Source organism: Podarcis erhardii (genome assembly GCF_964252035.2).
Source record: "Podarcis erhardii genome assembly, chromosome: 16".
Lineage (NCBI taxonomy): Eukaryota > Metazoa > Chordata > Lepidosauria > Squamata > Lacertidae > Podarcis > Podarcis erhardii.
This window is the reverse complement of record NC_138514.1, coordinates 33,083,870-33,097,219: the sequence shown is the minus strand read 5'-3', so window position 1 is coordinate 33,097,219 and position 13,350 is coordinate 33,083,870. Positions and strand designations below refer to the sequence as shown.

The 13,350-nt window shown below is 47.5% G+C and overlaps 1 protein-coding gene across 1 annotated transcript in view; it reads left to right on the top strand.

The window, feature by feature from the left end:
- LHX1 (LIM homeobox 1) overlaps positions 1-13,350 on the top strand; it is a 51,765-nt gene continuing 38,415 nt past the window's right edge. The window contains exon 1 of the mRNA XM_081844238.1: positions 1-1,653. Coding sequence (XP_081700364.1) covers positions 1,484-1,653 — 170 coding nt within the window. The 5' untranslated portion in view covers positions 1-1,483. The remainder of the gene's footprint in view (positions 1,654-13,350) is intronic.

Genomic DNA, 13,350 nt, shown 5'->3' with positions numbered 1-13,350 from the left:
GGAGCAGCGGCGGCGACGGCGGCAGCAGCAGCCCAGGAAAAGAGGCAGAGCCAGGCGCGCGCGGGACTGGAGAGCCCGGAGCAGCAGCAGCAGCAAAAGCACAGGCAGCCCCGCCTGCCAGAGGCCTCGTCCCCTCGCCTCCAGCATCGGCCAGGAAGAGACTCAGGGGAAGAGCTCCTTTAATTCGATTTTTATTATTATTCTTTTTTTTAAGAGGTTGGGGGACCTGCTGGATGTCCTCAGCAGCCCGGGAACGTCCTCGCCAAGCCAGCCCCGCATCCAGCGGGTCCCCATGGACCGGGCCAAAGAGTTTTTGACTCCTGGACTCACTCCGAGCCCATAGGGGTAAGGGAACTGCGGCTGGTCGCTGTTGATTGCTTACCTTACCCCCACCCCCCCCAAAGGATTTTATATTATAGAAAAGGGAGGAGGGTGATTATCAGCACCGACCTGGGGGTGTTCTTAAAATAAAATTAGGGAAAAATTGTTTTTGTTTTGATTTTGTCACCAGAGAGGGGGGGAGAGCCTGCACTTCCCCCTCCCGCTCGATTTCCTAATATGAGCATCGTTCTATTTATATAGCAGACATCATATTTCTCTCCCCTCCTCGCCATCCCTTCCTCTCTGACTCCTCAAAATATCTCCTCTCTCCCTTTTCTTGAGACACCCTAAGACTCCTCGTTTTGAGATGCCCCAAGCATTGCAGCCTATGATTTTGGACGATTCTTTTTTTTAATGTTGGGGAGGGGGCTCTGATGTGACTTGCACTTTGACCTCTGACTGCTCTACCTCAAACCTGCGAGGACTCCTTTGTTTCCACCTCCACCCCCACCCCCACCCCATGCTCCTTTACCTTCCAGCATACCGACAGCACCTGATTTGGCCTCCTCGATTGCTCTCATTCGTTATTATTGATAATAATAATTCAGGTTCTTGAAGAAGGCTTTTTTTATCTGGCAACAACCTCAGCCACCAGAAAAAGGCCACGAAGAAGATTAGCTTCAGTCTCTGGTTCTTGAGCCGCCAGCCTGGCCTCCTCTGGACGCTGGAGTTTTTAATTTTTGGAAGAATTTTTCAAAGAGAAGATTTATTGATGTTGATGATGGTGATGATCGTTGGCTTTTGAGTTTGATGTTCCCGCCGGGACTTCGTTGAGAAGATCAACTTCTGCAGGCAGCTTGCTCCAACGTGAAGGTTTTTCAAAAGCGCCGAGCCTGGGGAGGGTTTTCCCTACACCCACCCACACACCAGGGTGTGTGTTTTGGGGTGCTTGTTTGGGGCATTGATTTCTGCCTCTGCTGTGGACATCTGGGAAGGAAAAGCGTCTCCTGCCTGCCTGCCTCCTCCAGCCTTGCTTGCAAACTTTTGATCCTACTCCGCCTCCAAAACACACACACACACAAAAAAACAACAACTCACGACGACATACCCAGCGCCACAGCCACAGCCCCCAACCACCCGCCCGCCCCCCTAACCAAAGACAATGGTTCACTGTGCCGGTTGCAAAAGACCCATCCTAGACCGCTTCCTCTTGAACGTTTTGGACCGCGCTTGGCACGTCAAATGCGTTCAGTGCTGTGAATGTAAATGCAACCTGACCGAGAAGTGCTTCTCCAGGGAAGGGAAGCTTTACTGTAAAAACGACTTTTTTAGGTGAGTCCAAAACTTTTTGGGGGTTTTTTTGGAGGGAGGAAGGGATGGTCTCTTTTGTCTCACTTTCTGTGTTTACTATGTGTTTACTAGGGAGTAAGCCCATTGTGTTCAGTGAGGTTTGCTCCCGGGGGGAATCTGCCCTTGCGCGCTTGGCCCTAGGGAAGCGCGTTTTAGGACTGCGCAAGGGTGTCCGGGAGTCGCAGCTCGCAGGCTTGCTTCTAAGGAAGCGTGCCTAGGATCGCGGCTTGCATGCTTATTCCTGGGTGGGTGCATCTAGGATCGCAGCTTGCACGCCTGCTCCGGCGTGAGTAGGGTCGCAGCTCCTGGGGTTGAGCCCTGTTAAACACAGTAAGACAACGTCCCCCTAAACACGCCGGAGATTGCTCTGTTCATCAACTTTGGGTAGCAGGGAGGGGTTATTTCCCTAACCCACCTCCGCAGAGTCGCGTCCAAGTTAAGGTACCATGCTTGAAACTTTTCTCCTGCTTCCCGCCCGCCCCCCACATTACAAACCACTTTATGTGCGTAAAGGAGAGAAGTAGTCAGGACCATGTTTCGCTTGCCCCCCCAAAAAAAAATAAAACGATACCTTCCGGGCTTTCCTATCTGCCCCGGGCCCTCTTTGAATTGCCAGGGCTTTCTGGCCCCAGGATACCTGACGGAACTACCCGGCCTCTGAACATGTGCAAAAGTGCTTTTTTCCACCACCACAACCAGACGCAAGCGGAGTTAGACTTTCTAAGACCCCTTTTTAAAAAAATTATTGCCTGGATAAAATATTTGGGGGAGGGTAGGCTGATCAGTCCTCAGGGCAAGGATATTTCTGTTTCGTGCAGCACATTATTATTATTATTATTATTATTATTATTATTATTATTAACTGCAACTATAAGAGAATGCGGGATGCGTTATGCGTAAAGAGGCTCGTCTGTTTTTCTCCAGCGGGCCTTTGTTCTAGAGTAGCAAGCGAGGACTGATGGCTGTGTCAGCTGTCAATCAGTGCCTGGGAAAAGGGAGGGTGACCTTAAAAAAGAAAATGATTTTCTCTCTCTCTCTTCTCCCTCCCGCCTCCCAGGACAAGGGGGGGGGTTGGACTTTCTGCAAAGTTCAATTCGGGAAATCTCTCTCTGCGGGCGTTTCTAATATGACCCACTTTAACAAGTCACACTTCCCTTCTCTCTCCCCCCCCCCGCCCCCAAACGCCAAATCTCATCACCGTATATGGCCTTTTTCCTAAATCAAACAAAGGACAGAAGGGAGAAAGCGGAATCACTGGAATTTTAAAAAGTTTTTTTTTTTTTTTTAAGGAAACTCCTGTATCCCCACCCCTAAAATGTTCAGAACCCAGTTCTTCAAATCTGCCTGGTTTTCAAACCGGAGAGATAAAATAACTCAGTCGACGTTATCACGATAAGTGAGCGGAAGCCTTACTCTGAGGAGACCCACTGAATTTAACGAGCATGACAAACTTCGGTTCGTTCGTTTCAGTAGGTCTACGAAGAGTACAGCTTGGCTGAATACAACCCACGATGTGCGTATATACGTGTGTGTGTGTGTAGTTAGATACAGGTAAATCTAACAGGATGAATGGATAGATAGATAAATTGATTAGATTAGATTAAACCCCCTAGCAGCACCTTCCTCAAAGGCGCGGAAAGGACTTCTGCATATCATTTTCTGTTTTCCTTTCCAATTTCGTAACAACTTGCAAGAGGCGGGGTTGGCATCGGTTTCCTTTCGGCGCCCATCGATTCAATCGCGAGAGGAAGATCACTGCTAAAGCCACTCTTTCTATGATCAAAGAAAAAGGTCCGAGAGTAAATATATAAACAAAAGGTTTGTGCGAGAGGGGAAGGAGGGATTGACCTTGAATTGCCCAGGTTTCTTCCTCAGTGGAAAAATACGCCACGATCACAGCCCACCCTGATACCATAAAGCTCTTCTTTTGAAAATTGGGCTTCTTTTAGGTGTTTAAAAAAGAGTCAAAAAACAAACAAACCCGATCAAAGACGTCCTTCTCCTCCCCTCGCCCTGCGAAATTGAATGATGCTCCCCGTCTGGCCAATATTTCGTCTTGCTATCCTTCCAAGGAGGCTTCCTTTTGGCGGCATTCTTTGTTTCTTAATAATCGTAATTAAAATGATAGTAAACAGCATTTTGGGCAATTTAAAGAAGGTGGGAGGGAAGCCAACTTTAAAAAACCAGAGGAAAATATGTCTCCTCCTTTTTATTTTTGCTTTATAGGAATTCCGTTGAGGTTCCGAAGGTTATTAAAAACGATGCACGGGAAAGGAGAATTTTTAAATGTGCTTTTATGCAATAAAATGATAATCGTGATAATATGCCATTCTGGCGCATGGAAGCGGTATATAAATTAACATAAGATTATTTTTTTTAAGCGCGTTAAGTGAAGCGAGCTTCGTACTCCTCTGTAAGCAAACGATCGAGTAAACAATACCTTTTTACGCGTTAAGCTTTCGGGGAGCATTTTATCCAAAGGAAGGACCCGACAGGCAACAGAAATAGGATTATCTGAAGGGCTGGGGCAGGGGAGAAAATCTAAACACATGTCCCTTCCAAAAAGCTAGGGACTTCTAAATGCTGCGATCCTAATTTCACCGACTGGAGAGTAAACGCCATTGAACTCAGTCGGGCTTTTGAGTAAACACGTTTGTGGTTACAAACTTAGTAAAAATCCGGGAGGTGAACAGCGGGGTCTTTCCTTCTACTCAGAAGTAAGTGCCGTTGAGTTCAAATCGACTTATTCCCAGGCAAGTGGAGCAAGGCCTTGTGCAATGGCACTTACTCCTGAGTAAACGTACGTGGGGGTTTCCCCCTTCAAATGGTGAATTTAGGTTGGCTCGCGCCTTTAAGCAACCTCCCCCCACTTAAAGCATTCTAGTGAGATGTTCTCCTCTTAATTCCCAATTTATTTTATTTGCGAGCTACTTTCGGAGGTTAGCAAAAATTAAGCCGGCAATGGACTGGGGCGCGCGCGGAAGAAACCCGACTTTGCTTATGTAGCGTTCTCTTAGGCGTGGGGTCGGTTTACAAAAACACACCTACACACAATAATAATTGATGATGATAATAATTTTATTGTTTATGTCGCACCAACCTGGTTGGGTTTCCCCAGCCACTCTGTAGAAGTTATTTTCTCCTGCCGACTTAGAGCACACACGGGGGCTGTGTGTATTGAGAGAGGTGTTAGAATTCATCTAGGAAATCTCCCTCCTTGTCTTTGCAAATTCCAAACTCCAGACGAGCGAAGGAAGCGGGTTCCTAATGCGAGGATTTGCGCCTTGTGCACAATCCCTCTGCTTGTTTGCTGTGAATAAGCCGGGTGATAACTAGATCTGAATAAGGAAATGCGTTTCCGGCTGACGAAGCGATTGGTGCCTGCGTGTCCACACGGGCAGGCGCGCACGAGGGTCCCGTCCTCTCTCCGCCACCCGCAGCTGATCTAAGAATTCACTTTGCACCCGCGCGGGCGACTTGGAATCCTTGTTTTCACACGTCTAGATCCCAGGAACCCCTTGATCTGTGTTGATCCCTCCCGCAGGGGACCCGCTGAAATTAATGGACACCGAGGTCCATTAAATCCAATGGGTCTACTCTGAGTAAAGTCACTTGGAAGGACACACACACACTCCTTACCCATCTACCTGCAAGAGTTAGGATGGAGATGGCAAACCTGAGTTTCCAAGACTGGGAAGAGTATTTGAGGGGAAAGAAGCGGGTTTTTTTTTTAACTTCCCAAGGCGGGAGGAGAGGAAAAGTCCAGTCCATCGGCTGAGAACTTCCTAAGAGGGAGGCCCCGTCCATCGGCCGCCTTCCTGTAGTTTGAAATGGGCCGACGCCTCGATTCTGCCGAAGCGGCTCTGCAAAAGGCTGCGAGGATGTCAGCGCAGTCTAGAGAAAGGGGAATCCAGAGCACAGGGGTGGGGGGGGTAGAAATAAAATAATTGGGGGGGGGTTGACTGAGAAAAAAATAAGAAAAAGAAAAAGATTGGTTTTAAATAGTTAGCTGGCGCTCTGGAAACCCTTTGGGGTCTGGAGAGCGGAGCGCGTAAAAGAGATGCGCATAAGTGAAAGCATGGATGGATCAGAGCGCGGTCCGAGGCATGTTTACTCGGGAGTAAGTTCCTCTGGTTCCTCTGCAAAAATTATAAAAAAAGAAATGTTTAAAGAGAAGGGAGGGGAAATATGGCTGGCCAAAAAGAACGTGGCACCCAGAATGAAAAGCGCGGTGGAGACAAAAGAGCTGCGGGAGGAAGCGAGGCGAGGGAGGAAAGGAAAGATCTCAGCGCGGAAAGGGAATAAAAGCAGCGAAGGGAGAGGTGGTGTCCGGAGGGCCAGGGAATTGCCGTGGCTCCGTGCAGGCGAAAGGTCCCCCGGCTGAAACCCGCGGAGAGAAGCTGCCAGCCTGTGTCGGCAATACGGAGCGCCAGATCGTGACCCGCTAATGTTAGGAGTCAGGAAGGACAGTTCCTCGTTAAAAGGATGACCTGCCCCCATTGTTAAAATCCACCTGCTCTCTGTGTTGTCCCTTCGCATCTTGGTTATTTTCCTGCGAGCGATCGCGCACCCTCCCCACAAAATAAAACAACCACAAACAAACTAGTTTGCTTTGCCCCCTCCTCAATACACCACCCCCACCGGTCCCGAGAGGCGATTTCCTCCCTTCCCCATGGCAAGATGCCATCCTGTGCAGGTCTACTCGCAAGCCAGCCTCGAGAGGGGAAAGAGGATTGTTCCTGGATCAGTGGGTGCCTAAGGCCCGCTTAGGCTTCGGAGTTGTAAGTTTCTCGGGACTTACTTCCGAGTAGGCACGGGTAGGCTTGTCGGTGTCAAAAGAGAGCCTGGCTTCTTTCTGCTTTGGGGGCCTCCTTCCTTTTCCATCAAGTTTCTAGTCCCTCTTGTCCCGCGTCGCCAAGAAATCGCCTGCGAGCAGCCTCGGCTAGCGGGACGAAAGGGCTTCCTGCATGCAGTCATTCCCAGCTTCACCAACCCCGCCGCTTTTTCCTTAATTATTTTATTTTATTTTATTTTGCACCAGCAACCCTCTCCCGTGGAAGAAAAATAAAGAAATCTGATTTTTAATAATAATAATAATAATAATAATAATAATAATAATAATAATAATACAAAAACCAACAACACTCAAACGCTTGGTAAGATGCCATGAGCCAAACCTATAGGTAAAACGGGCTCCTTCCAATTTTATGCCCACCGTGTGTGTCCACGGCTGGAAGCACGTGGGAAACATTAAACCCGCTAACGCATTCGACGCCTTGATTTCCAGGCGGCTTTACTACCAGGTCGCTAAATAGGCATTCTTGTATCTGTCTCTGTCATTCCTTTGTCCCTTTAATGAAACAATTCGCATTTGATTCCTACTTCCCTCCGCAAGAATAAGCAGCAGTCGGCAAACGCCGACACGTATCTTAAACGGTCGTGTGCACGCTCGGTGCTAGCACAAGGGAAGCGCGTGTTGGTTGTGGTTGTTTTAAGGACCCGCTGGTTTCAGTGGGAGACGGTGAGGCGCGCCTGGCCTGTGCGGTTCAGAGCAATGGGGCGGGAGAAAGGTTTCGACCTTGGCTGAATCGCGATGCTTGCCTTCGCACTTGGGGACAAGATGGGAAATAGACGGGCGACGTTACGGACCCCTCCTCGCTGAACTTCAGGCTTGTGGCTAAGACTAGCTCGGTCCAGCGGACCTTGTATAGCCCCGTGGGTTTCTCTCCATGAGTTGTTTTTACCCACACGGCTCCGAGACGCGAATATTTAAGCCGTGTAGAATAAACCTCTTAGATGAATAAATGCAACAAATAAATGAAATATTTCTCCCCCCCCCCCCCCAGTTTTGTATCTCTCTCTGAGATGCGTTGGGTTGCCTCTAGCGTTTGGCCATTCTGAGAGCAAACCCCTCGCAGTTGATGGAGCTAAGTCAGCCGCGTTGCAATGGGTCTACTTTGAGCAGGACTATGCTTGGATACAATCCATATGTTTACAAGTGACTGTACTGGCGATTGTATATAGCACAGTGCCTAAAAATGTATTTTCGTGATGTGATTTGCCACCAGCAACTTATAGGCACACGCATATCCGCATGCAAACGTATTCGTTGATATTTAGGATTAATTGCATACTTCCAGGTTCAGGGAAAACTCGTCTGGAGTGTCGTTTGGCGCTTTAAAAAATCGGGCAGATTTGTAGACAGAAACAGATACGCAGCACACAAAATATATACTGCATCTATAGATTAGGTACCTTATATGTCATTGCGTAGGATGAACAGTGTATAGAAGCTCTCTAGTCGTGGAGAATTGAGGTGGGGGCGTGATCTTCGTGTCTCCTCGAAAGTAAGCCCCATGGCATTGCATGGCAATTTTTCCAACGTAAAGCTGCACTCCTGGCGCGCCGGCAGCATGGAAAGTAATGACATCGGGGTGTCGTATCCCTACTCAAGAGTAGACCCATTGAAATTAACGGACTCGTGATAGCCATTTCCAATAATTTCAGTATGTAGGTCTACTCTGAGTAGGACTAGCGCTGCCGACAACCCGTACAGTTTGTTTCCCCCCCCCAAATCCACGTAGAAGTAGATGCTTCTGTCCCGAAGTATTTTAAACTGATGGAGGCGATGCAGCCACCCAGAAGCATTTTTCAGGTGGCAGTCCTAGGCGCACTTATCTGACAGCTGAGCACTACTTGGGAAGGGGCGGAGGGGAACGACCTTACTTCCGAGTAAACGGGTAGATGAGATCGGGGTTTCGGTGTGGGGAGCTGGAAAGCAAGGGCAACGAATCTTTCATTGGGTCGAACCTGTTAGGTGTGCCGAGTAGGAAGATTCTGGATCGAGAATAAAGGAATCTTTAACTGAGAGAGAAATATTATTTAAGTGTTTTGGGGAGACAGTTAAAAATCCAGGTGAAAATTGTGTGAGTACATATGTGTGTGCAAATCAAAATACAAAATAATAACATTTTTAAATTAGTAGTACATATTATTATTATTATTATTATTATTATTATTATTAATTTCCCCTTCAAAGCATGTGAAGAAATGACCACAATTGTGGTTTCTCTCACACTTCTATTTGCATTTTCCCCAAAGGACCCTATTTGCAGTCTGGACCTGCCAGGGTTTTTATTCAGGAATAAAGCCCTTCTTCATCTTAGCCATCCTTTAGGATAGAGACATGAATCAAAACAAAGACTCATTAAGCCTGCACAAACTTATCTGGGAGTATTCAGTGGGGGGTTACTTTTGAGTAGGACGCAAGTTGACCATCCAGTCAACAAAAGTCCCCTGGGTTGGTCCCCATTGGTAGAAGATTGCACTGCACCTGAGCAAGCAATGTATGGAGAGATCCAGCAATGGATCCCTTGGGGCCATTGATACCTGAGATCGATGCTTTCAGGAACAATGCGCGCCCCCCCTCACCACAGTTGTTGTGATTGTAATTTTTAATACTGAATTTTAAATTGTTGCAACCGATACCTGGGACCTGGTGGCGAAGGACGAGTAATAAATTGAGATAATACCAATTAATTAATTAATACGGGGTGACCAGATCAAGAAGAGCAGTCAGATCTGCGCAGGCCTTTTGGAGGACAGGTTCAATATCGAGGCGAATAAGCTTGCCTTGCTTCTGAGTGTGACACACACACACACACACACACACACACCCCTACCTCCTGGGAGCTTACTTGTCCGTACACCTGCACGGATCAAGCCGTTCAAGGCTGTGTTTTCCGTAGGACCAGCCCCAACCCATAATAGTTGCACCAGAACAAAATGGGCTGGGGAGCACAATAGGGTCAACTATATTTCTAGACGGGTGAATTGCGTTTCTCCCATCTCTGGGTGTGGGGAAAATATATGTTAATGACAGGGGACAGAGCCCAGCAATGGGGAGGGGCAAGTGGGGACGAGCTCATTTGGGGGGGGGCCTTGTCCCCCTTGTACTTCTCTAGCCCCACTCAGGGCAAGCGAAGAACTGGTGGTTCGAATGACCTTACAGTAATAGATGAAGCCGCCTTGTATTAAATGCATCTAGCTCAGAATAATGGACCAGGCTTCCCTATGGATGTCTCTGGCAGAGAGAGATCTTACCCCATCACCTATTCCCTGATCCTTTGTAGCAGGAGATGTTGGGGGCTGAATTGTGGGACATTTCTGCATGCAAAGACCTAGGCCATCCTTTGGGTTAATCCCAAGCGAGGTTTGGTTTTGGATAGGTTATTTTCCACCCATGCCATCCCACTTGGCCAAGGAGATCTACGGCTTCTTTTTTTGGCATGGAGGGAGCCATGTCGAAAGGCATTGCACATCTCCCAAATTCAGCTTTAATGCTTATTAGGGCGTCGTTAATCAAAAGTGTCAGTCCTCTGGAGAGGCAACTCCGTGGCATGCCTCTCTCCCATTTCCCTGTACAAACTCCCTTGTCCTCTTTCCAGGTCAATTACAGCTGCAGCAAACCTTTTATTTATATTCATGCTAATACATTTTGGCCTACAAAGTCTGGCCAACCTAGCCATTCGTGTACCTGGGAGCATGCCGCCCCCTCCACTGAATTCACCAGGACTTACTCCTGAGTAAGACAGGGCAGTTAGGGCAGCAGCCTTGCTACCTTTAACCCTACCCAGGAGAAGGAGCCGATGTCATGAAAACTGGAAGAGAGCATGCAGCCGACTCTCTTATTCTTGGCGTGGAAGGAGCCACAAGGCCAGAGATGGCAAGCAGACAATTGGAGAAAGCTTATAAGAATGTCCTCTGCCTGTTTCCTCTCCTTCTCCCCTCTCTCTGTGGAAGGCAAGGCTATCTGTGGTTAGTGGCCATGATGGCTGCGTTCTGCCTTCACTCTCAGAGGCAGGAATGCTTCTCAGTTGCTGAGAATTGCAGGATGAAAAGTGTGCTGTTGCGCTCAGAAGCCCTGTTTGTGGCCTTTGCATTTAGGCACCTGGTTAAGCCACTAGGAGTACAGGACCCCCAACTAGATGGGTCCTTGGCAGGACTCTTGTTTACATTCTCCAGTTCCCTTCTCTTGCAGCTTAGGGAGATGGGTAGGAAGAGTGGCAGGGAAGGGTTGGATTCCAGAGCACCAAGAGCATCTGAAAGATCCTGGAAGCCGAGAATATTAGTCTTGCAGCTTTGCTTGGGGAAGGGCTGTGGGTCATGGGTAGAGAACCTGCTCCTCATGCAGGAGGTCCAAGATTCAATCTACAACAAGCAAGGCCAGGAGAGACCTCTCGTTTGAAACCCTGGAGAGCCGCTGCCACTTGGGGTAAATAATACTGAGCTAGAGAGAGTAATGGCCTGACTTGACTGGTACAAGGCAGCTTTTTGTGTTCCCACGTTTAGTTCATTAATTTGTAGTTCCTATGTTTCTTTCATTGCTCTTCTTTGTAATCCTGTATATGCGGCCATTTATTAATGTTTCTGTAGCTTAGTCTGGTGTGTCAGCATTATTAGGTCCTAGTTGTATGACAGTTAAAAACAACAACATCTTCATATTTCTAATCATTTCTACCTGAGTTTGCTTTTTTTCCTCCTCCCTACCTAATCAGTTTTCCTTTTATGTTGCGACTTTATCGATTGTAAGCCTCAGGATGCAGAGATTGCTCTCCCCCGCCCCCTTTGCCCCTTTTTGTTCATCTAGGAGCTCCTCTGGGAGCCTCTAGGACCCTCCGGATTCAAAGAAGCTTGGGATTCCAGACCCTTGTCCAAGGGACCACTGGAACCACATAGAAAATGATCCAAATAACAAATAAGAGAAACAATGTAGAACTTTACAATCTTCTTGCTTCTGCCCCTCTTCCTTTTGCGATGTCCACCCAGCAACCCTGTGAGGTAGGCAGTGCTTAAACTTTGAGAATAAAGTACTGGGGTTGTAGCCTTGCCTGGAAGCCACACTCTGCACCCCCAAATCTCATTAACCCAAATTCAGATTTTCTGGGTATGCAGGCTCCTTGCTGCTCTAACCTGACTTTCTCCCTCCAGGCTCCTCCTATTATCCTTATTAGCAGCTGCTTCTAGCCAGAAAGAGATGCTCAGCACAGCCTCTGAAGATTATTTCTATTGCTTCTACAGCCAAGTCATACTGCAGAAAACAGGTTCCAGGGCAACATATCCCCAGCTGTTGATCACTCTTATTTCCATAAAAATAATTTTAGAACAGTGGCTGAAATATGCCTCAAACCAGCTAGAGAATCCCTTGGGTGGGAGGTGAAGGTAAACAGGATCGTATTGGTACCCAAGAAGGGTAAGTTTATGCTGGTTGGCCAATGCAGGAAGGAGATGATGGTGGAGCCTGTTCCACACCATACATTCAAAATGCACATGACTTCCCTTGAAGCAGGCTTCCTCAACCTCAGCCCTCCAGATGTTTTTGGCCTACAACTCCCATGATCCCTAGCTAGCAGAACCAGCGGTCAGGGATGATGGGAATTGTAGTCTCAAAACATCTGGAGGACCGAGGTTGCGGAAGCCTGCCTTAAAGGATCCTGGGAGCTGTAGCTTGTTAAGGGGTGCTAGAAATTGCACCTCCTTGAGGGGAAACTACAGATCACATTATTCTTTTCTGGGCAGTACACTACGTGCTTTAAATATGTGTTGGGTGTGCTTTAAGTATACGGTGTAGATCTGTATTGCAGTGTATTATTTATTTATTTATTTATTTATTTATTTATTATATCGTACCTGCCCTTCTCCCAAAGCTCCCAGGGCAGTTTATAGCAATTAAAACACAGAAATAATATTTACAATGCAATACTATGCAATATTTAAAGACAACTTACAATCACAAAAAATAAGATGGGTCCTTAAAACGTACATCTCGGGGGCCCAAAGGCAAGGTAAAGGGGTGCAATCTCTCCTTGCGCCTCAGTGAGGAGTTCCACAACTTAGGTGCTGGGCTGCCACTGCCACTCCAAACTTCTGAGGGCAATGGAACAAGCGACAGGGCATCCTCCACCGATCTCAGCGCTTGAGAGGGCCTGTCGGAAATGTTCCACTTCAGCGTACTTCATTCCGGCACTACCCCAAATAAATAAATAAAGGGAGTAGAAACGAAATGTTAGAGTAGAATACCCAGCTTCAGGATACTCCATTCCATTCCACCTCCTGCCCAGTTTTCCAATCCCACCCACCCCAAAAAACCACCCCACGAAACCCATAGTCTCTTGGCTGGATTTTTAAAAAGAGTTCCTTCCATGGGTTTTTGTTCTTAACGCAAGCCTCAGGGTTGCGCTTCAAGGTTGCTGATGCCTCCCTTTCTCGTGCACGGATAGCGCCCTTTTGGCAACATAAAGGAATGCTCTGCGCCGGCTGCGCATCGGGAATAGAGGGAATGTTCCTTATTAAATATGTCTGTCCATGTCACACTTTGGGGTGGGACGTAAAACAAAAAAGGACCAGGCTTCAGCCCGTAGGAACCTGCAGTCCAGATTTCAACCTTGCAGGGAAATGAGAAGGAAAGGAAAGGCTAGAGTAAGAAATCTGGGTTTGCCAAATTTAAAAAAATTATAATAATAATCTGCTTGTGCTTTCCAGCAGCAACCTGCACAGCAGATATTAACAGGTGTTGCTTATTATCTTTAGGCCAGGAACAAAATTCATCAGCTGGTTTTCCTGCAGATCATGTTGTGCTGCTTGGCACAGGAGCAAAGCAGGCGAGGGTTTTCTGTTTTT